General features: G+C 38.5%; 2 protein-coding genes across 7 annotated transcripts; both read left to right on the forward strand.

Moving 5' to 3' along the window:
* Window positions 1-112: 112 nt before the first annotated feature.
* clp1 (cleavage factor polyribonucleotide kinase subunit 1) lies at window positions 113-4560 on the forward strand. 3 transcript variants are annotated; one of them, XM_051860553.1, is made up of 6 exons: window positions 113-261; window positions 550-827; window positions 912-1019; window positions 1781-1900; window positions 2003-2140; window positions 3704-4560. In XM_051860553.1, the coding sequence occupies exons 2-6, from the start codon at window positions 552-554 to the stop codon at window positions 4397-4399; spliced, it is 1338 nt and encodes a 445-aa protein (XP_051716513.1). In that variant the 5' UTR covers window positions 113-261; window positions 550-551; the 3' UTR covers window positions 4400-4560. The 3 variants fall into 3 exon arrangements, with proteins under 3 accessions (XP_051716513.1, XP_051716514.1, XP_051716512.1); XM_051860554.1 differs by having other exon boundaries at window positions 163-459; window positions 533-827; XM_051860552.1 differs by having other exon boundaries at window positions 165-459.
* A 114-nt stretch (window positions 4561-4674) lies between these two features.
* Window positions 4675-23563, forward strand: zdhhc5b (zinc finger DHHC-type palmitoyltransferase 5b). Of its 4 annotated transcripts, XM_051860548.1 has the most exons (13): window positions 4675-5033; window positions 6457-7726; window positions 7809-7930; window positions 9339-9496; window positions 9578-9750; window positions 9846-9948; window positions 10066-10157; window positions 10247-10361; window positions 12789-12897; window positions 13021-13127; window positions 14980-15728; window positions 16044-16066; window positions 18593-23563. In XM_051860548.1, the coding sequence occupies exons 2-12, from the start codon at window positions 7590-7592 to the stop codon at window positions 16063-16065; spliced, it is 1887 nt and encodes a 628-aa protein (XP_051716508.1). In that variant the 5' UTR covers window positions 4675-5033; window positions 6457-7589; the 3' UTR covers window position 16066; window positions 18593-23563. The 4 variants fall into 4 exon arrangements, with proteins under 4 accessions (XP_051716508.1, XP_051716506.1, XP_051716507.1 ...); XM_051860546.1 differs by lacking the exon at window positions 16044-16066 and having other exon boundaries at window positions 4676-5033; XM_051860547.1 differs by lacking the exon at window positions 16044-16066 and having other exon boundaries at window positions 4676-5002.
* The last annotated feature ends 94 nt before the right edge of the window (window positions 23564-23657 follow it).

Genomic DNA, 23657 nt, shown 5'->3' on the forward strand with positions numbered 1-23657 from the left:
CTTAAAAACTACATAAATAAACAGAAAAAACACAGCACATGTGACAAAACAAACAATATATTGTCCATAATACAGAGTCAAAATACAGTAAATAACCATATCTGTGCAGTATTAACGGCATGCTGAGAGGATCTTGGTCATTGGTCAACCATTGCATGACATCATCTCTAGGCGACACGACGGCACCATCACTGTGGTGTGTTGGTTTGACAACACACCGGTCTGCTGTGAAAAAAGAAGAGATTATTTGTTAATTACAAGGTACAGTTTAAACAGTGGATGTTTGGAAGTGTGTAGACACGTTACGATATATTAAAAAAATATAATTTGCAAAAGCCCAACCTCGTCAGTTTCATTATATTCAGCGGGCTAACGGTAACAAGCTAATACAGTGTGACATAATTCAAATAAAACACGGTATTTACCAAGATATATCACAGAGGGGACGAATTCAAACAGGTATAGCACAATCATATGTTACCTTCTCATGTTTAAGAATAGTAAAGTAGCTCGCAAACATTGAACATCCTAGTTCTTTCTCTATCACAGCCATGACTGCAGAAGCCCCAGAAAAGTCAGCCGAGGAGGGCCTGAGCTCGTCGGGCAGTGCTGGGACTTCAGGCACACGATTCGACCTGGAGAAAGAGACAGAACTGCGTTTTGAGGTCGAAGCAGGAGAACGAGTCCAGCTCGAGCTGTTCTCTGGTATGGCAGAGGTGTTTGGATCCGAACTGAACCGAAATAAGAAGTACACTTTTGGGCCAGGCTCTAAGATCGCTGTGTTCACCTGGCATGGATGCACTGTGTCACTTTCAGGCAAGACAGAGGTGAGAGAGGATAAAAGGATGTCAGTGGCTACAATGACAAGGAACATAAATCAATTCAAACATATCTTTCTTCCATAAATATAGGTGGCTTATGTGTCCAAAGACACACCCATGATGCTGTATCTCAACACCCATGCAGCTCTAGAGCAGATGAGACGTCAAGCGGAGAAAGACAATGAGAGAGGCCCTCGGGTATGTTAACAGATGTCCCAAGCAAATTATTTCAAAAGTTTAGGGTCAGCAGGATTTTATTTTAAAGAAAGTAATACTTTTACTCAGCAAGGATGCATTAAATTGGGCAAAAATGACAGTAAAGACATAATGTTACCAAGTATATCTATTTCAAATAAATGCTTTTCTTTTAAACAGTCTATTCATCAAAGAATCCTAAAAAAATACATCACAGTTTCCCCAAAAATAATAAGCAGCACAGCTGTTTTCAACATTGATAATAATAAGAAATGTTTCTTGAGCAGCCAATCAGCATATTAGAATGATTTCTGAAGGATCATGTGACACTGAAGACTGGAGTAATGATGCTAAAAATTCAGCTTTACATCACAGGAATAAAAATTTCATTTTAAAATATATTAAACTAGAAAACAGTTCTTTTAAATTGTAATAAAATTTCACAATATTACTGTTTTTCTGTTTTTTTTGATCAAATAAATGCAGATTTGGTGAGCAGAAGAGACGTTTTTCAAAAACATTAAAAGTAAAACCCACCCCTTTTGAACTTTTGAATAGTAGTGTATATATCAGGGGTGGGAATCTTTAGGCACTTCACAATTCTATTCAATTACAGTTATGATTCAGAGGGCTGCGATGCGATAAAACAATTATCGATGCGTCTTGATGCATCTTTTTTTCTATACAGGATTTGTTTTTCCTCACTGTGTGAATATAGGCCTATATGTGGTTAAGTTGTGGTTAAATGGGGTTTGTTGTCATAGGTAATGGTGGTCGGACCAACTGATGTGGGAAAGACAACAGTATGCCGAGTGTTGTTAAACTATGCTGTGCGACTGGGACGTAGACCTACACTGGTAGAACTGGATGTCGGCCAGAGCAGCGTGAGTAAAGGATACCTGAACGATCAATGCAACATCTGCTAAACATTACAGAACTGTAAGAAATGAATTGCTATATGCATGCTTAATTGTTCTTGTCTGTAGATCTCTGTGCCTGGAACTATGGCAGCTCTGTGCATCGAGCGTCCTGCTGATGTAGAAGAAGGCTTCTCTGTGCAGGCTCCGCTTGTCTTTCACTTTGGCTCCACCACACCAGGAACAAACATCAAACTTTACAACAAGGTAATGACAAAGTTGCACTTAAGGGATTGTTGTCTTTATACTTAAGTGATACAGTGAGCTATTGGCCATAAATTATTAGAGCAGATTGAGCTTGGCCACAAACTATCCTGGCACTGTTTAATCAATAATAACAAGAAGTAGCGCATTAATCTTTCACTTAAATGCAGCTATAAAGTCTTGCTCTTCCTCTGTAATTGTTGATGAAACAACAAAGTCAATTTATGTAGCAGTAACTGAGGGAAAAGTAGTACTCACTGGTTGCATTGTAATGTTGTGTTCGTTTTACAGCAACAGTATCAGTATTAATAGTAAGCAGGGCTTGACATTAACTTTTTTTGGTTTACTAGCCACTCAGCATTATCACTAGCCACAATTTTGACATCAATACCATGGGGAAAAACTTCCATATAAATATTTTCAATATTATCTCATAATTTAGCAGCAGATATATTAGGCTGCTGTCAATTTAAGACCTGATGCACGGATCCAGTATGCTGTTACATATGCGTTTTCTTTCTCAACTGTTTACGTTCACTTAAAACATAACTGATCGTGTTTATGTGACTATTCTCCAAGGCCGGCATTTTGACGTTATTTTGCGTATTTGACTGTTTAAGCGCAATAAGAAACTCAATTTAATACTGAGAGGCAGTTTTATGTGCACACACTTTGGGTGTAAGCACAGAATCTGTGGGAATGAGTAAAATTATGCTCAATATGCGCATTCCCACGTCGAAATTCAAGCCCTGTAACACCAACAATATTCATCCGGAGCAAATGAAACTAGTGAGTGAGGGGAGGCGGGTTTGTGTGGCAACTTGCTGTCGGAGAGATGAGAGAGCGAGAAAGCGTAGTTGGTATCGTGTATCTATTCTGTGAAAAATTAGTATTGGAAGCGTTTCAGATATTTTTGACAACACTACATTGCACTTAGTTTATTATTTCAGATGCCTTTTGAAAAAGACTACAACTGACGTGTGTGTGTATGTGTGTATATATATATATATATATATATATATATATAATATAAATAAAATTCAACTATTCATCAATGAAATCCAGGGAAAAAAAAAAAAATCCACAAAATATTAAGCAGCACTACTGTTTTCAATACTGATAATAAGAAATGTTTCTTGAGCAGCAAGACAGCATATTAAAATGATTTTTGAAGGATCATGTGACACTGAAGACTGGAGTAATGATGCTGAAAATTCAGCTATGCCATCACAGGAATAAATAGTTTATTAATTATGTTATAATATGCATCCTAGGTGAGCATAAAGCCCCTTTCACAGAGAGATTCCGGAAAATACACAGATAATGTGTCCCGGGATTTGGATCTGGCAATTTTATGCCAATTTTCTGGGATCAACGCGCTGTGAAAGGGGCTTAAGAGACTTCGTTCGAAAATCTTACCAACCCCAAAATTTTGAACTGTAGTGTATGTCAGATTACAGAAGTAACAGGTTGGCTGTTTCATGTTGACTTCACTATGAATAATCCAGACGAATTAAAAGAATTTTGTTATAATGACTGTCTCATTTTTTCTCTTTTTTTGTGTAGCTGACTTCAAACCTTGCAGAAGTGTTTTCCCAGCGCTGCGAAGTGAACCGCAAAGCTAGTGTGGGTGGCTGTATAATTAACACCTGTGGATGGGTCAAAGGTTCAGGCTACCAGGCTCTGGTCCACTGTGCTTCAGCCTTCGAGGTGGATGTTGTTCTAGTCCTGGACCAGGAGCGTCTCTACAATGAGCTTAAACGTGACCTGCCACACTTTGTACGTGTCGTCCTTCTTCCAAAATCCGGTGGCGTGGTGGAGCGCTCCAAGGACTGCCGGCGAGAGTCACGGGACGAAAAGATCCGGGAATACTTCTATGGTTTCCGTGGAACTTCCTTTTACCCTCACGCCTTTGATGTGCGCTTTTCAGATGTGCGCATTTACAAGATCGGTGCGCCCTCTATCCCAGACTCCTGTCTCCCCCTGGGTATGTCTCAGGACGACACCCAGCTTAAACTCGTCCCAGTCAGCCCCGGCAGGGATTTGACCCACCACGTGCTGAGTGTGAGTTCGGTGGAGGATGAACCCGAGGCAGGTGCGGGTCAGAGCAGAGGGATTCTAGAGAGTCCTGTGTGTGGCTTCATAGTGGTGACAGCAGTGGACACACAAGCTCAGGTGATGACGGTTCTCTCACCGGCGCCCAGACCACTGCCACGACACACTCTGCTCATCATGGACATTCGCTTCATTGACCTTAAATAGAAGCATACAAATAGAAGTATTTGTAGCTATGTTTGGTTTTCAAAGGGCTAATTTTAATTATGTACATTTGTAAAAGCTGCTGTATTATTTGTATTTTTTTAATAAATTCAGTTGCAATTTTATCTGTCCTTCTGAACATACAATAAAACAAACCAAAACCAGTTTGACTGTTATTCTGCATGCCATTTTTTTCTTCAGTGAAATTACATCCTTTGAGCAAACAAATTGAGCAATTATTATTTTGACATGATAAATATTGTTTAGACACGAATCTCTTCCGGATCTCAGTTTGGGTGTCCTATACCTGTGTCCTTAAATGATGCTGGTGCCGAAGAAGAAGATGATGCCTTGTTAAGAGTTTTATTTTTGGCTTATCAGACTCTACATCGGATAAACGACTTGGGGAGTTTTCAGCCCCGGGCATATACAGATCAAAAGCCGTTTCGCAGGCCGTAGAAAGACACTGAGATTAAGGGAGAGAGAGGATAGAGAGAGCTGAAGCTCCTCTCCCATCAGATAATACCGCTGCCCCGGGACCGGGATGTAGAAGAGAAACCGACTCTCTAAATCACAGGATGTGTGAATAAATGCCAGCCATTTAAAGTACGTAAACAGTGGATATATCTGACACAGAGTGAGTATATACCAGTGGATGATATTCATAATAGATGTGTTATTACATTTAAAAAGTGTTAGGCACAATTTGCTATTTGGTTTTGCTCTTGTGTCGACATCGGATCAATATAACCGCGTTTGAGATTACTTCAGTCGAGGCTGTAACAAATGGAGTCCGAGGCTTCACTTTGCGGCCTAGTTAAACAGAACGCAAAACACGAAATGAAAACTTAAATTGTCGTATTTTGGTGTTGTTCATAAGTTATTTGTCCTACTATTTAATCAATATGCATTCTTATTGTGTTTTGAAGTATTGTTTTACTGTGTAAGGTAGTATTTCTGAGGACTATATTCTTAGCTGGGGTGGTAAGCTAACGAAGACGGGACAAAACCGTAGGGGTTTTGACTCAGAATTTTGCTTTCATGTCTGAAATTGTTTATGTTTTGATATTTAAGTAATATTGGAACTCAATTCACCAGTTTGGTTTGTGTTTTTGCTGTAATGAATGACTGTGTTAGTTAATGATTTGCCTACCTAAACAGCATTTTGGGGCATTATAGTGCTATTCAAACGTGTCTAGTGCACATATAATGCCAACAAATGCATTCTAAGTAGGTAAACAGCTCACAAGAATTTTAAATGTATATATATATATTTTTATCTTATTCGCAGGACACTACAGCCATCTGTATTATAGTAAGCTGGTTCTGTTTTGTAAACATCACAAAAACCATTGAAGCCACTTTTACATTATATTTAATGTTAAAATGACCATTGTGGGTCAGTGACATCCTAACATAATTTTCCAGTTTATTATTGATCATGCTCTCTGGTTAGATATCATCTGACATCCATCATCCGGTTCTTTATTGATTAAAAGTTGATGGTCAGATATGATCTAACATGTTTATTAATTAATCAAATCAAAATATAATTCCCATGTGAAGTGAATCGGTTTTCAGTTGGTACTGTGAATGAAGACAGCAGGAGTAGCTGCAAGAAAAGAAGATTATGAGTCGTGTAATAAGGCTTTTGTATGCAAGGCTCAAGGTCACTGTGTGGTCAGTAGGACAGCAAAGCCAAGGAGAAAAAGGGGATAGTAAAGGGGTGATGGGTTTGGGGTAGTGGTGGTGGTGGTGGGGGGGTGTATACAAAAAAAACTGGTGTGGTGGAGAATACAGGAAAAAAAAGGCACACCCTTTCCTGGTGAGTCAGAAGTTGTGACACAGGGCAGCAAAAGCATGATCAGGTTTCAACACGATGTGTGTGTACACAGATGTAGATTTCACAATTCATGGCTTTTTTGTTTCGCTTTGTTCATGTGATCATTTGTATGATAGAGGCTGCTTGTAAATGAAATGGAACCGGTATGGAGACTGCCAAGAATCTGTAAGATCAGGTCATGAGTTCATATCTTGTGTTTCATTTTTTCCTCTTATAGAAACCGATCAGGCTTGTTAAGGAATCAAAGAGGCGGCATTCTAGACTCATCAGTCTCATCCATGTGAGGAAAGAAAGGCCTCATGGGACACTATGCAGGAGTAAAATGGTTTTGCACACTCATGTGTCACCACGAATTGGAGTTTTCAGCCCTGGACATATACGGATTGGGTGCAATTGCTATGGTGGACACGCACTCAGCTGCGGGTGTTCCTTTTTTGCATATGGACCTCTGAAAAACAACTCTGCCACGTTATCATGTGGATATCTAAACTTGCAAGATTCATGTGATTGCGACCTGGGAAACTGTGTTTTTCGGCTCACTTTTCGGCCAGTTTGTTTCTTATCAAAGTGTGAGCATAGATCACCCCAGAAGAGTGGAGAATGAGCTCTCATTTAGGGCACAAGATATCAAGAGCTCTGTTTTATATTTTGTTCTAGTAATTACGATCTTTTCTTAGACGGACTGTTCCAGGGGGAATCCAGACTCCCATTGAGATTGTAGAAAGAAAGTCATATTTTTTTGTCTTGTAGTTTCTTTTTTTTCCTCATACTTTGTTTCACTGTATACCTCCCACCAAAACCTTTTTTTTCTTCCTGTAGTCTGACGTTGTACATGCACTCATCTGCTGTGATGCTTTGTGAGATATGACATTGGTCTCTAAGCGATACTGTATGAATGCCTCAACTCAAATTGCTGCTTCCTTTGAGCTCTTTTTGGTGTAACATGGGGCTTACCAGAGATTTGCACTAAAAGAGCTTTGCTGTCACTTGATTTTCCTTTTGTTGACCAAATCTTGTTACATTCAAGCCATATGAACTAATTTTTGATGAAACTAGAGCTATTTTTGTATTACAGTAGTAAGTCGTAGTATCACAAATTATGCGTATATGAATTTAGTCTATTTTTTATGTATCAGCACAGACATATTCAAAAAAGCATCTGCACTATTTTACATTAACGTTTGATTTAGGAAAGAAATGCACCTTGATTTGTGAGAACATAATTCTGTTTCAGTTTCACTAAAGTTATTGTTATGGCCATGGCTACACACCATCCTCACTCAGGTGGGAGACAAGCTTCCTTCTCTCTCTGACGGCTTCCCCTGTTCCCCAGTTTTTTTACTTCTCCAAATGCCTGTGGGTCTCAGTGTGGGCGGGGCTCTTGGAGACCCCTCCCCATCCCGCCCATTCCGCCCCAGTCGCTATGTGCCTGTGTCCGCAGCAACCGCCTTCCTCGTGGGGGCCACAACGCTGTTTCTCTGTTTCACGTGAGTAGAACCTAAATACTTTCATACAGAAATTCAGAATATCAGTTTTACTGTAAGTGTAATGAGAACCATCTCTGTGCAGGTGTCCGTGGCTGTCAGAGCGGTTCTCCTCCTCCATTCCGCTCTATAATGTTGTGGTCTTCCTCTTCACACTGGCCAATTTCTGTATGGCCACATTCATGGACCCCGGCATCTTTCCTAGAGGTATGCACTTCAGTTTTTTTTTAACGTAATGTACATTGAGAAAATGTGAGTAAATCCTGCATAGGAATGAATTGCGCCAGTGGACACGCACCATAAGAATGATGCGACGTAATGAATTAGCATTACGCCGCAGAACAAGTCTTCAGGGAAAAACTGCTGTTTTCAGCGCTATGTGATCGGCCTTAGGAAAAAAATATATTCATATCCCCTAGTTACAGATAGGTAATGTAGATAAAACACCTGTGTTTTTTGACATGCCAACATCTGTCACTTCATAAAAAAGATGAGAAATCAGTCGTGAAATCTACTGGAAATGAGAAAAGTTATTTTTATGGTATGCCATAAAGTGTTTATTTTTAAATGTGATTGCTGGTACATTTTACCAGTATTTACCATACTTTCAATATAAAAATTAAAATATGAAAAATATGGAATATGAAAATTATTTTCAAATAAAAGCATTTTCTTATTAAAAGATTTGGTCTCAAAAAGCCTTTTACCAAAAGGTGCATCTTGAAAATGGGTCGTCTTATAACCAGGGTCGTCTTATATTCGGAACAATATGGTATAATGTTACTAAAGATTTCTATTTGTAATAGATGTTGTTATTTGGAACTTTGCTCATCAAAGAATCCTGAAAAATGCATCATGGTTTATTACAATTATTTTAAATTGTAATAATATTTTACAGTATTACTGTTTTAACTGTATTTTAAATCAAATAAATATCAAATAAATGCAGCCTTGGTGAGATTTCTTTTAAAAACATTAAAAAGAAATCTTATGACCTCAAACATTTAACACTAGTGTACTTTACAATTTTTCACTGAATATATATATATATATATATTATTTTTTATTATGAACATAGGACTGACCTGAAGGAAAATGCTAAATCTGAATGCAGATAATAAACTCACTCACTCGATCTCTTTCTCACAACACTCTTCTACATAATACAGTAAGCTTCAATGAACAATATCAATTGAGAACAAACGATTTACGTTGCTAAGAGTGGTTGCTAAGGGTGTTGTGTAGTGATACACAGAACCGTTGGGTGAAGCTGTCATAGCTGTGTTTTATCATGAATAAAACACAGCTATTGACAAACCAGAATCAAGGACAGGAACTAACCGTTTTATATATATAGATAGATAGAGAGAGATAGATAGATAGATAGATAGATAGATAGATAGATAGATGATAGCTAGATATTCATGTGTCTAAGCAGAATGTCAAAAGCAGAATGTCAAAAAAAAAAAAAAAACTTAATAAATTTAAAATTAGGCTTAATTTTCTTAATGCAAATTATAATTTCCTTTGATTTTTCATTTGGTATGAAGTTATGACCTGGACAGCATTCATGAAATTGTGTTTGAGCTGTGACGTGTGCGCACTTGTCTTATAGCTGAGGAAGATGAGGATAAAGAGGATGATTTCCGTGCTCCACTTTATAAGACGGTGGAGGTGAGGGGCATTCAGGTGCGGATGAAGTGGTGCTCCACGTGTCGCTTTTACAGACCACCGCGCTGTTCACACTGCTCCGTGTGTGACAACTGTGTTGAGGTACACACATACTTATCGTAGTATCGTAGTCTTGACTTTTTTATTGTCTGAATGTGTGTATGCATGTGTGTCTGTGCTTAGGAGTTTGACCATCACTGCCCATGGGTGAACAACTGCATTGGGAGGCGGAACTATCGTTATTTCTTTCTGTTCCTGCTCTCGCTCACTATTCACATTATGGATGTGTTTGGCTTCAGTCTGCTATACATCCTCCATCACACAAAACAACTGGACCAGATCCACTCTGGAGTCACGTATCCTTTACATATAATGCACTCACATATGCATGTGCACATAATTTACACACCAACCTGTTCAGTTCTGTTGTTATCCTTAACACACTACTCAGTATGGCAGTGATGTGTGTAGCTGGTTTGTTTTTTGTCCCGGTTGCGGGACTCACTGGATTCCATGTTGTGCTTGTAGCCAGAGGGAGAACGACCAATGAACAGGTGTGTGTTCAGGTGTATCTTTTGTCCACATTGTATGTGTTTAGACAAACAGAATGATGTTCTTTTTCTGCCTGATTTACAAGGGCGTGTTCTCAATTTTCCTCTCTTCACCCTCAGGTGACCGGGAAGTTCAGAGGTGGCGTTAACCCCTTCACACATGGCTGTTTGAAAAACATTGCACACGTGCTGTGTAGTTCACAGGCTCCCAGGTTCAAAATCTTATTTAAAGAAGTTTTTTGCAGATTTTGTTAGAATTGAAGTTCTAATTGTATGTAAATGTTTTTTTTTTTTTGGGCAGGTATCTTGGTCGCTTACGAAAGCCTCATTCTGTTCAGGTCCAGCCACCATTTTTGCGGCCACCTCTATCTGAAGCCCAACTAGCAGCTAAAGTCCTGGATAATGGCATCCAGCAGGTACAAACATCTTATCATACTTTTTTTCATCATGCTAACATTCATGGTTGGCAGTGCTTTCCAAACGGAGTAGGTCTGTAATGGTAGTTTTTTTGGTTTAGCGCAGTGTAAATTGATTCAATAAATAAATAAAGATAATGTAATAAATATAGTATAATAGATACATTTAGAATAGATATAATATAATAGATGAACTAGATCTGTGCTGAAAGGTTGTAGGTTTAAAACATAAAGCGAAACACAATTAGACATTGATTGATAATCATTTGAACTAGGGATGCACCGGGCCCTATACCAAGCTCATGTACTTGTACTCGTACTCGTAAAAATATGCCAGATACCAAAGACCGATACCTCATGTGATGTAACTGACAGAATTTTCCCCGCACAGAGACACCGGCGTCAGCAGCAGAAACAATGTCAGCCTCAGGGGTGTGGAAATACCTCAAAATTAATGATGACAGCCGACACATTGCGAACTGCATGCAAATCGCACTGAATGACAGACCAGAAGCACTCTCTCTCGTGCACGCTCTCTTTCTCTTTCTTGCGTGCGATCCCAGTTCCCTCAGACGGCGCGCGATCCCAGTTCTCTCAGACTGCGCGCGATCAGTTCTCCTTGCGCCTGAATGGTCAAATGCACAAATAGTTGTCAAAATGTCCATCGTGTGGAGTATTTCATGTAAATACAGTCGGTTATGGCTTAAGTGGACGTAAACAGGTGGCTGAAAACAGGATATGTGTCAGTATCTTAAAGGGAGAGTAGCCTAATTAAATATTTGTCTGTCATTAATGTTAATAAAACAACAAAAGATGTTAAATTAATGTATATATATATTATAAAATAAAATTTCTCATATCATGGTCATATTGCCCACTCATCCCGTATTCCACATGAGAAATCTCTCACCCTAGGTTGTTTACATTGGTTCACAGTGTTATGTTATAAACATTTGTTCTGTAATATTTGTTTAGCACTTTTTGAAAGGCAGGTTAAAAAAGACTTGATTTTTTTTATTATTATTATTATTATTATTATGACTTCGGTAATTATGCCCTTTGAAGGTTATTGGACATTGTGAAATTTGTGCTTTAAGTTTGTGACAAGCACATAAAAATTATTACTTTTTTCATTAGAGTAATAATAAAGAAGCTGTCCTACATTCATTAGTCTCACTGTGTTGTGCTTGGAAAACTGCCACATCACCAAAAATAAAAAAATAATAATAAATGTATGGACATCGGTATCGGCGAGTACCAGAAAAAATATCGGTACTCATACTCGGTCCTTAAAAAATGGTATCGGTGCATCCCTAATTTGAACAGTGTTTTTGAGCCATATTTGGACTTTTATATTAAATTGGTTCTTTTTTTATTAATGTTGGACAGCCAAAAAGTAAGCAATAAGGTAAGAGAGGCTGTGCTGTATCGTGAATAAGTAATGACTGAAGGGCGTTTTTAGGCACGACGCGAAGCGGAACCCCTTATTCACGATACAGCACTAGCCTCGAGTACCTTATTGATTTTATAAAAGGGTTACCACACAATACAAATATTAAAGCCAAAAATATGTAACAATGCAACTTTCATGAAGTAAAATCACTAAAAGCCTTCCTTCCACCGGAAAAAAAGTCCCTGACCGTGACCAGCATCAGAAGTTACATTATTACGCCATTAGATGGCGGCAAAGACTGTCTTTATGAGTGTGTCAGTCAGTAGTGAAGACTTTTACATTGAAAAGAGTGAATTGTTGTGAACACGGAACAAGACGCAACTGACAAATGCTTTGACTAGCGCTGTCAGTCACGGGAAAACCCCTTAACTGTTAAAAGGACAAGATAATACATCGGATATTTAAACAGATTTTTTATTATGAACATGGGACTGACCTGAAGGAAAATGCTAATTCTGAATGCAGGTAATAAACTCACTCACTCACTCACTCCGTGTTTTATCGTGAATAAAACACTGCTATTGACCAATCAGAATCAAGGACAGGAAATAATTTGATTTTTTTAAGTTAAGTTTTATAAGTGGTCATTAAATTGCGTATTTAATGCATTATAATAATTAAAATATTAATAATGAATTTGATGTGTAATTGTTGTAGTCTAGTAATTATTTGAATACTGCTGTGCAGAATTGGTTCTGCTTTTCTAACATTTAAACAAAAATAATTGGCATTGGTAAAAAAAAAAATCAATATCAGTCACCATTTTTCATTCTTACCTCCAAACTTTTAATTTTTTGATATTTGTCATGCTCTTCAGACATTTTGTCTATGTCTCTACAGCTGAAATGATCAACTTGCTTTTGAAAGTGTTTGACATAAAATGCTGAAGATCTCTATTAAGAGTAGGTTCATAAAATCCCTTTAGATGAGCAGGCTATTTTTGCTAAGAGTTGCTCTGTGTGTGTGTACTTCAGTCTAAAAGTAGTCTGGAGATAATGGAGAGTCAGTCCAGTGATGCTGATCCCCCTCCACCACCCAAACCAGAGCACAGATACCCTGGGTTGCCTCACACACAAAATGAAGGTTAGTGCACATGCAGATGTATCATAGATGTCAGATCATGAGCAATATTACTTTTTCCTGAGGTCAAGTAAAGATAAAAGGAAAAAATCATATATTTTTATAACAATGTTTTCTTCAAATCAGAGTGCAGCTTGCTGACTGAGGCTCCACCCACACCTTCATTGTATAAATATAGGCCGGCCTACAGCAGCCCAGGAAAAAACCACACGGCCTCAACACATTCCAGCAAGGTAGGTCTAAGTGCAGTACACAAGTTCAGGTACCAAAACTGTAAAATATATTTTTTGTTTAAGACAACCATGATGCACTTGAGGTTTGCATTGCTTTTTTTTTGCTTTTTTTCCTTTTTTTGTTTTTGTTAATCCTTTCTTTTATTTTTCTTGATTATCTGAAATCACTGGCAGTCAGTGAGCGAGTAAGTTTAGATGTGAGTCGTCCATTGTTATGGTGTTTTGCACCTTGCTCTCGTGTTTTGTCGTTTTGACTCTGCAGTTTTTTTCAAGCTGGACTCTTTCCTGTTGCCGTTTTCCTCTCATTCTGAAGCATAACTTGACTCCTTTCCTTTCCTTTATCCATTCTGTAAAAATGGCATGAATCTAGTGTCAAATCCTCCTTGTTGTTTTAAACATAATTCTTGTGCCTCCATACGTTCCTACGAAGCCCCTAAGGGGTTATGGTGGGAAAAAATATGAGATGGGAAGAAAAGTTTTTCAGTACTTTTGCGTTTACTCTGAAAACCTTTGTATTTTGCTGAGACACTTTGTGTTTGCTAGCAAAACTTTTGCATTCTCTTATAACGTGCTATTTTATGTATTTCAAACTTGCAGTGACTGTATTTTGCAGTCTGTTTAATTAAGTAAAAGATTCTCATATATGATTTATTTTGAGATTAAAGGGGACCTATAATGCCCCTTTTTACAAGATGTAATATAAGTCTCTGGTGTCCCCAGGATGTGTCTGTGAAGTTTCAGCTCAAAATACCCTACAGATAATTTATTATAGCTTGTCAAACTTGCCCCTATTTGGGTGTGAGCAAAAACACACCTTTTTTTTGTGTGTCCCTTTAAATACAAATGAGCTGCCGCTTTCCAGAAGAGGGCGGGGCTTTAACAGCTCACGCTTCGGTTTCTCAACAACAACAAAGCTGGAGAATCTCACACAGCCAAAATGACGATTGTCAGTAACGGTGTTCAGCCTTACATTGTTCAAACCGGAGTCGGACACTGATGGAGAGACACAGGAAGAAGTTACATAGAATGCATCTGGACATTTCTGAATGGTTAGTGGATAAATTTATGTAGTTTCTGTGGAGCTGATTCAACTCATCGACTAGCATGTGCCATCATGTTAATGTTTTGTGAAAATCCAGCATTGAATTGTCCCTTGTTTGTGACGCAGTCCGGCGTAAAATGATGGCATGGTAACAACACTGTACTACAACAACTCTTCCTCTTCTCTAAAGCAGCCCAACATGGCCTCACCCCCTTTGTTGCTTGTTCTCTGGGGCAGGGTTTATGTAAATTTTAGGGTTAGTGATGTTGCTAACCTGGGAAGAAGCTCTTTGTAGTCCCTACCAGCTTTTTGTTGTAGTCCTTAAACAGAGAAATCTTTAAAAGAAAATATCTCCCTTTGCATTGAACTTTTGAGCGTCGTAACTTTGCAGACGTTCTTTATGGTCTAACAGCAACATTACCCACTAACTAAAGTTAAAAAAGTGAAATCATAATCAACCACCCCTTTAAGGGTTTGTTCGCAAACGCATTGAAATATAGTTTTTCTATGCTTTTCAGTGTGGTGGAACGCAAAACTTGCGCAAGAATTTAAAAGTTTTCCAAGCAAATGCAAAGTGTCTGGGTCGAACGCAAACGTTTTATGAGAGAACGAAAAAGTATTTAAATAGAATTTTTCCTCCAATATTTTATATTTTTTCCATCACTATGTCCCTTTAGGAGCTCCGTACTTCCTTTTATATGGTGTGGTTTGCTCAAACTTTGAGTTGTGTGCCATCCTTCATCTCTTTGGTGATGCTTCAGTTGTCGGGAACGTTTGGTGTATACTTTCTGTCTTTCTTTTTCCTCTCAGATGAGTCGAGGGAACAGTATGACCGAATCTCCCTCTGTCCCCGTCACCACTGGGCAGCCCAGCTACCGCTCAGACCCCAGTTTGTCAAGCCGAGGGGGTGCAGGGTGCCGTGGGGGAGGGGAGGGGGGTAGAGCAGGCTCGGTGGGGCTGGGTGGGGCCTCTGCGTTTGGCGGGCGATCTTACCCTTCTTTTACCGACACCCTCCTCCAATCAGCAGCAGCCTCTTGCTCCTCAAGCCTTCGCTCTGCCCAAACGGCCCACAATGCCCTTGGGCCACTCATCTCTGAGGGTACGACCTCCACTAGCTACAAGAGTTTAGCCAATCAGACGCGCAACGGCAGCTTGTCATACGAAAGCCTGCTGACGCCGTCCGAAAGTCCAGAGTTTGAGTCTGCTGCTCATGAGCTGTCCCCGCCCAGACCGCAACCTCCGCACTCTCTTAGCACAGCACCGGGGCCCCCGCCTATTTTGGGGTACACGTCCCCTTTCCTGTCTGCTCAGCAGAGGGAGGGCTCTCTCCAGGCCTGCCCTGCCCCCCTAAGACCCTCCCCCAACAGAGCTTTCCTGCGCCCAACAAGCTCACCCCCTTCTCGAGCTCCACCCCTTTCTCCTCGCGCTCGCTCGTTGGGCTCCCCTCCTCCTGGCCCCGCCCCAGGCCATACACCTCTGGGCAAATCACTGTCCTACGGAGGTGGCGCCGAATTACAGCACCGCCCCTCTACCTCAGGGGGCGGGACTCCAATGCAGAAGTGAGTAATGCCTGCAGATTTTTAGCCGTCTCTCTCTTTCCCCGCCCCAAAAAAACCTGCACGCCTGTGTGTGTGATGGTCAAGTAGAACATTGAGGTCCAGTGTTCGTGACTGTATTCATTTGGTTTGGTCTCTCTTCTTCTCTTTGTTCAGTAACACTGTCTCTTTCTTCCTGCAACCCATGGCCACTCTACTGTCTCTCAAATTTCTGTACGCACCCTCCATCTTTCTCTGTCCTTTTTCCTTCTCTGTTCTCTTTCTTTACGTTCGTCTGCTCTCTTCTGCCCTCCCCTCCTCCTGCCTTGTGGCCATAAGGATGACACTGTCTCTGTGCTAAGGTTCGTCTTATTTTGTAATTTTGATGTCTTAAAAGTCAACATATTAAAATTTACGTAATTTACTTTCTAAATGTGTTACCAGTCTTACATTAGTGCACATGAAAAAAAGTTTCCCAGTAATATTTATCATTTTCTTCTCTGAAAAAACTTTTGCCTGACATTACCAAGGCGAATAAGGCTACTGTTGTAGGTCAAAAAGCTTTTCTAAAATCTTAATGCAGTCATTTCTGAATATTATAGTATAGAGTGCTGCAGGAATGACGTATTTTTTTAGGCCGACCCGGAAGTTAGTGTCACCCTGGTTCCCTTGACAAAAACACAGTAGGATTTGTCAATTATCTTTTGGATTATTGCAGAAAATAAGCTCTGTACAACAAAAGTTTCTGATTCATACACATTTTGTTCATTTTGATAATCTGCACAAATTAACTTTTTCGGTCTTTATTTAAAAACATTTTCCCAAGTTTGAGTTAAAATAGACTGCAAGAGTGTGATTATGAACACAGTGAGGCTGTAAAAGCGGACTAGTGAGTTTACCCATTTGCTGTGAGGGGAGTTTAATGTCCTTGACAATCTCTGTAGTCCCATTTAGCCACTCTTTAGCAACTGCCTTTTTCAAGACAAGTTAAAGACTTATTAAAAAAAAAAAAAATCTCACAAGGGGTATTACTGATGTATTTTACAGTGCCACTTGAAAGTTTGTGAACCCCTTGCAGAATCTGTGAAGATGTGAAAAATTTTAACAAAATAAAAGAGATAATACAAAATGCATGTTATTTTTTATTTAGTACTGTCCTGATTAAGATATTTTACATAAAAGATGTTTACATATAATTCACAAGACAAAAAATAGCTGAATTCATTAAAATGACCCCGTTCAAAAGTTTGTGAACCATTGATTCTTAATACTGTGTTGTTACCTGGATGATCTACGACTGTTTTTTTTTGTTTTGTGATGGTTGTTCATGAGTCCCTTGTTTGCTCTGAGCAGTTAAACTGAGCTCTGTTCTTCAGAAAAATCCTCCAGGTCCTGCAGATTCTTCAGATTTCCAGCATCTTTTGCATATTTGAACCCTTTCCAGCAGTGACTGTATGATTTTGAGATCCATCTTTTCATACTGAGGACAACTGAGGGACATAAACACAACTATTAAAAAAGGTTCAAACATTCACTGATGCTCCAGAAGGAAACACGATGCATTAAGAGTCAGGGGTGAAAACTTTTGAACAGGATGAAGATGTCCAAATTTTTCTTATTTTATTTAAATATCAATTTTCTTCATTTAGTACTGCCCTTTGGAAGCAATAGAAGATACCTACATGTTTCCCGGAGACAAATTAAGTACAATTTACCTTGATCTTCAAATTCAAAACGTTTTCACCCCCCGGCTCTTAATGCATCGTATTTCCTTCTGGAGCATCAGTGAATGTTTGAACCTTTTTTAATAGTTGTGTTTGAGTCCCTCAATTGTCCTCAGTGTGAAAAGATGGATCTCAAAATCATACAGTCACTGCTGGAAAGGGTTCAAATATGCAAAAAATGCTTGAAATCTGAAGAATCTGCAGGACCTGGAGGATTTTTCTGAAGAACGCTGGGCAATTTAACTGCTCAGAACAAACAACTTATGAACAACCATCACAAAACAAAAAAAACAGTCATAGATCATCCAGGTAGCAACACACAGTATTAGAAATCAATGGTTCACAAACTTTTGAACGGGGTCATTTTAATAAATTCAGCTATTTTTTTGTCTTCTGGATTATATGTAAACATCTTTTATGTAAAATATCTTAATCAGGACAGTACTAAATAAAAAATAACATGCATTTTGTATTATCTCTTTTATTTTGTTAAAATTTTTCACATTTTCACAGATTCTGCAAGGGGTTCACAAACTTTCAAGTGGCACTGTATGTTGTAGAATAAAACATGAAAATATCTTGAGCTTGTGTTCACTACAGACCTTATTTCAGGCATTTAACCAAAAATCCATTCAAAAAACTCATTGACTTAATGACATCTGAACCAGAAGTGCTAAAATGCTGTTTCCTGGCCTACAGTAATACATCAGCCCTGCACCACTCTTTTCATATTAAAATATAAATATTGATAATTAAAAATGAATCATTATTTTGGGCCAGTGGAAATGTTGCCAGGGCATTGAAGGCAAGTGAAAATCAGAACTAGCCAGGAGAAAAATCCTGATCCCTTGAGCCCTGGCTAGTGTAAGGAAGGTTACAACAATAATAGCAAATTAAAACATTTGAAACAGACCTTGACCTTCCAGTCATTTGGCAATAAAATCCTTGCATAATATTATGGTAATAAATTGGCTTGTCATTTCATGTTGGCTTGAAACCTTGTTCATGAATGTGTCTTGCTTGCTTTGTCTGTGTTATATTTAATACATATATTCCTACAACACTTTCACTGCATCCAACGTGTTTTTGGCTGTATTATTACCTTTTCCACATGCATCCTAATTTTTCTTAAATTTCTCTTTTTTCCCCCCACCAACCATTCAGCTCGACTTTTAAACAAAACGTGGCCAATCATAACACCCACTCACACAAACCTGCAGGAGGGGTGAAGAAAGTGACTGGTGTTGGAGGAACAACCTATGAGATTTCAGTATGAACGACTGACAAGAAAGAATCAGGATTCACTCGGCAGTTTTTGCCCTCTGAGCGTAGAACGGAAGGATGTAAAGCTGCTCAACCACACATGCAAAAAAGCATACAAAAGACTACAAACACAAAATGTAAGTGTTTCCCAGTCAAACTTCAACAGTCACTGTGGAGGACGTACACTGAGAACATGGACCAGTGAAGACGAGTCTTACAGCGTTTTGTTTTTTGAATATCAATATGGTACACAAATAACACAGACTTTCATAGTTATTTAAAGAATCATTTGGTACTTCAGTGTATTACCTACCGATTTTTACGCAAGACTGTCCAATGATCAATGGACATTCAGCCTTAGTAGGCGGGACCATGTGAGACACACTGCTGTCTTATCCAGAATGACGTCAACAGAAACCACAAACCTCTCAGCAGTCAGCCAATAAGCATTTAAAACATTTACAACATGAATCACTGTTTAGTCTTGCAGATTCCAGTGTGTTTCAGACCCTTAAAGGGACAGTTCACCTAAAAATGAAAATTCTGTCATCATTTAACAACCTCGTGTTGTTTCAAACCAGTTTGAAACCGCTTTTTCTCAGCTCGGCATGGCTTGCTTTACTTTCGGTTTGCTTTTCCACTGCAGTTTAGTTACCGCTTCAAAGTGGGTGGGATTATAGACTGATCATTATAGCCGTGAATCCGCACCTCGTCTATCGACCTAGTGTTGTCAAAATTACCAAAATTGTCAAAATTACATTACCGCGATACCAAGTTGGTACTTAAATTTTTAAGAATGTGACGCTTTGAACACTGTTGGGCGGATTCGTAAACACCTCTGATTAGCAATTGTGTTCATGCGCTCATCAGATATGTCTGTGATTGGCTACATTGATCAACGCTTCAAAAACACGTTGTAAATAGTCATCAATGAGGCTCTTCTCAGAACGCTTACACAGATACCAAGGTATCTGCGGGGCATTAAAAAGCATTAAAAGTCATTAAATGGATTTTGTGAAAATTAAGGCCTAAAATGGTATTAAAAAGCATTACATTTTATTCCTACAGCCATTATATTTTTTAGATAGTTTTGAAGAAAAATAGTACTACCAGTTTATTTTGAATATAGCCTTCATAATTAATAACTGATTTGCTGTCGCAAAATATGTACATTGGTGTGATACACACGCGGAACCAGTTTGGTAATTGCCTCCGGCCGGTGCAAATTTTCCATAACACCGTTTTTGATAGCGGTTTACCGGCTGGGCCTGGAGATGGAAGGCTGCATCAGTGTTGCCAACTTAACGACTTTTTTCCAAGAAAGCGCATTGTGACAAATATAGCGACTTGTTGAAACCTTATCTAGCTTCCGAGACCCCCGGTACTGCCGCACGAGCGCGAGATCTTGCTTTCCTGCCGCAGGCGCACCTCTCTCTGCGTCTGTTCTGTTCAGTGAGTGAGAGAGGAGCAGCGCTTTCAGTTGAGGATGTGTGCTCTGTCAGAGAACAAATAAAATAGATACTATTGCTTCTAACCTGAGTGATCATTTTACATTTTACAGCCAAAATCACAGTAAATGGCTTTATCTTATGCGTATGGTGATTTTGTCAGACAACGTCTCGATTACAAATCAGGATTATAACATGTCAGAGCTCGACACAGTTAGTCCGGGTTAAGTGGATTTTTTTGAAGGGGCAACTGAAAGAGAATTTTACTTAACCGGGCGGACAAGGAGCCTGATTAAATCGTCAATTTAAAAAAAAAACAAAAAACTTCGGAATCACCAAAACGCAAGAATGTCAGATTTGATTACATTTAGTGTAAGTGGCGATCGATAGTGGATAATAATAGGCTGTATAATGGACTGATGGTTACAAGGTTGCTCGCGCAGCCTTGTTTTCATTAGCCTACTGAATGATTCAGCGTTTTGAACGAATCGGTTGAGTCAAGCATCCCAATGTGCATACTATCCGCCCTAAATAGTACTGAATATTACTAATGTCACATACTATTTAGGATGGAAAGAATGCACATTGAGACGCAGGCAATGACTCATTCATAAACAACTGCCTCATTCTTGAATGAATCAGCCATTGGAATGAATCGTTTGAATGAATGACTCAATGATTCACTTATTAAGACGGTTACTTGCCGCCACCTACTGGTGGTTTAGTTTCATTTTTAAAAGTATCACTTTCCCCCAACATCTCTTATTTGAATTTTAAAAAAATATTTAATACAATCCCATAACATTATTTAATGCAGTTGTAATTTTTTTTTTATTGTAAATGATTTAATTTGATTGGTAACAGCCCTTAGTGTCTTATTCTAATTGAATTTATTGAACAAATGTAAGAATTTAAAAATAAAAGATGAATCATACATTTTACATGAATCATACAGGATTGGGTGGGGGGAAATTGCCCCTTGTAAAAGTAAAAAAAAAAAAAAAAAGCCCGCAGTGTAAATATCACAAATATGCAGATTTATATATGTCAAAGCTGGAATATGAAAGGATATTGCTTCAGAATAAATTTATATTTACACCAAAAAATAAAAAAGAAATCCTATTTTTTCCAGACAAGCAACTGTTTTACTCAGACAAGTGAATGACCGATTTACCTTAATGTCGAGCCTTGCATGTAGTCTTAATGGGCCGCATTTCAGTCACCATTTCATATTGTATTACAACAAAACAGAAAAATATATAGATGAAACAATTTTATTGGGAATTTGGCTGTATTAAAATACATTATGTGAGCACAAAGAGGTAGCAGCAGAGAAGCAAACAAATGTAAAGGGCTGACACTTGGCAGAATGCGAATGCAACTTAATGACATAATGAATATTCTAATTGCCGTATGACGTCATCTATTGACATTTAGCGACATATATATATTTATATATGGCAATAAAATTGTTAAAAATTAGCATTAAAAAGCATAAAATTAGATTTGATAAAACCTGTAGAAACCCTGGACACACATGGGAACGTTTAAAAGCAGGCGTCTATCAGTGGATAGACCCCTGCTTTCAAACGCACCCACTTTCAAAACGCTTTCAAATTCAAACACTTCAGTGTGCTTTCAAATGCTCCCGTGCGTTGATCATTGTAGCCAATCACAGACATATCTGATGAGCACGTGAACACAAAGGCCAACAGCGCTCAAAGCGTCACATTTTTAAAATTTCAGTACCGACTTGGTATCAAAGTCAGTACTTTTGACAACACTACACTGACCACCATACAGCCATTTCTTTTTTCAAGTTGCGTGCGACGGTCGTTTAAAAAAAGTTGTGCGAACAAATATTACTGCGGTGGCTTTTACTATTTAAATCTAGCGGGTTTGGTGTCTCGTGTTTCAAATCCAATGACACTAGTAGTGACGATTCTCTCTGACCAATCAGTGATCTGCATGTCACATTGTAGTATCGGTACGTCTCGCTTAGAACCTCAACTGAGGTTGTACTATTTAAGCGAGCCGTACCGTGCCATACCAAGCAGTGGAAAAGAGCCGTATTTTCTCTAAAAATCAAAATAAGATATTTTAACAAATGTTCACGCTGCTCTTTTCCAGACAGTAGTGTCCATGGACTGCCCAGCTTCAACAAAGACAAAAAAAGCTCCATAAATGGGGTCCATATGACTTATAAAGCAATAAGATAGCTTTTGTGAGGAACAGATTGAAATTTAAGTCATTATTAACTGCAAATTACGCCATCAGTCACAACTGTCAAATCGCGTATGCATAGTCAGACTTCAGGCACAAAATGCAAGAATTGCATTTGGTGCTGTTGACATATTTAAAACCGTGCATGTGTGCTTATCACAGAATTTTAATTTTTGGGTGAACTATTCCTTTAACTTTTTTTTTTGTTATTTTATACAGGTACAGATGTATATTATAAGTATTAAATTTGATAAAGAAGATAATATTAAAATGCAGGCATATATGATGTATGATTGTTTGTTTTAGGTGGGAAGGTGTTTGTCAGATTTATATGGCTGCATCAGCCAGATGAAATTCTCAGCCAAAGAAGACTCGTGACAGATAGCACACTCGGCAAGTAGGAGCGAATGTATCTGTAAAGACACAAGTTACTAGAGCACAAAATGTTAAGCGAAAGGTCATTTACATTAAGTACTGAAGATATTGTATGCAAATTGTAACTTTGTGTCAGCGTGTCCACCAATCGAGAGCCATACTCTCTTGACACATGGTCAGCCAATCACAAGAGAGTTTGTTTATTTATTCATCCAGAGGAGGCCAGTGCAAGTACATGCTGGATGCACCATCGTATAGATGGGGACATTGATTCTGAAATTTCTTTCTTTTATGTTATTTAAAAAAAAAAAAAAAAAAAAATTCTTAAAAACTGGACATTGGTTAAAATAAACAACCAGAGTGCAGTCATTATCTCCTCATAGATATATAAGTTTGATTGTATTTGTCTATGTGAGAGAATGAGTGTGAAATTTTAGTTTAACTTACCTGACTGTTGTACAAGAGCACATTCCAACTATCCTTTTGGTTCAGATCAGAGGTCGTTCACGTCTTTTATCTGGCTTTTGAGGTCTGAGGACCAGCGGCTGGTCAGTGTAAGATATTAAAGCCGCTTATGCAGAGACACATTCAAAGTTTTTTTTAATCATTTGTCATTTCCACCATGGCCTTATGATGCCTTTTTAACTGTTATCAAGGGTATTTCAGTCTGCATATTGGATCTGAGAGATGGCAGTTAGATTGTTGTGTTGAGTTTTGGGGAAGAATGCAGACTTTTTTTATCCCTTCTGTATTCCTTTAATGACTCTGAGTCACATGAGCAACACATTTTCAACAGAACAATAAATAATTCAAGAGTGAACACAAACTATGTTTCCTCATTTTACATTGCAATGTTTTTATATCATTTTGTCATGATGTATAATGCAAATCAGTGGCTGGATCAAGTGTAATTGATCAGT

The sequence above is a fragment of the Ctenopharyngodon idella genome, chromosome 14 (genome assembly GCF_019924925.1).
Source record: "Ctenopharyngodon idella isolate HZGC_01 chromosome 14, HZGC01, whole genome shotgun sequence".
Taxonomy (NCBI): domain Eukaryota; kingdom Metazoa; phylum Chordata; class Actinopteri; order Cypriniformes; family Xenocyprididae; genus Ctenopharyngodon; species Ctenopharyngodon idella.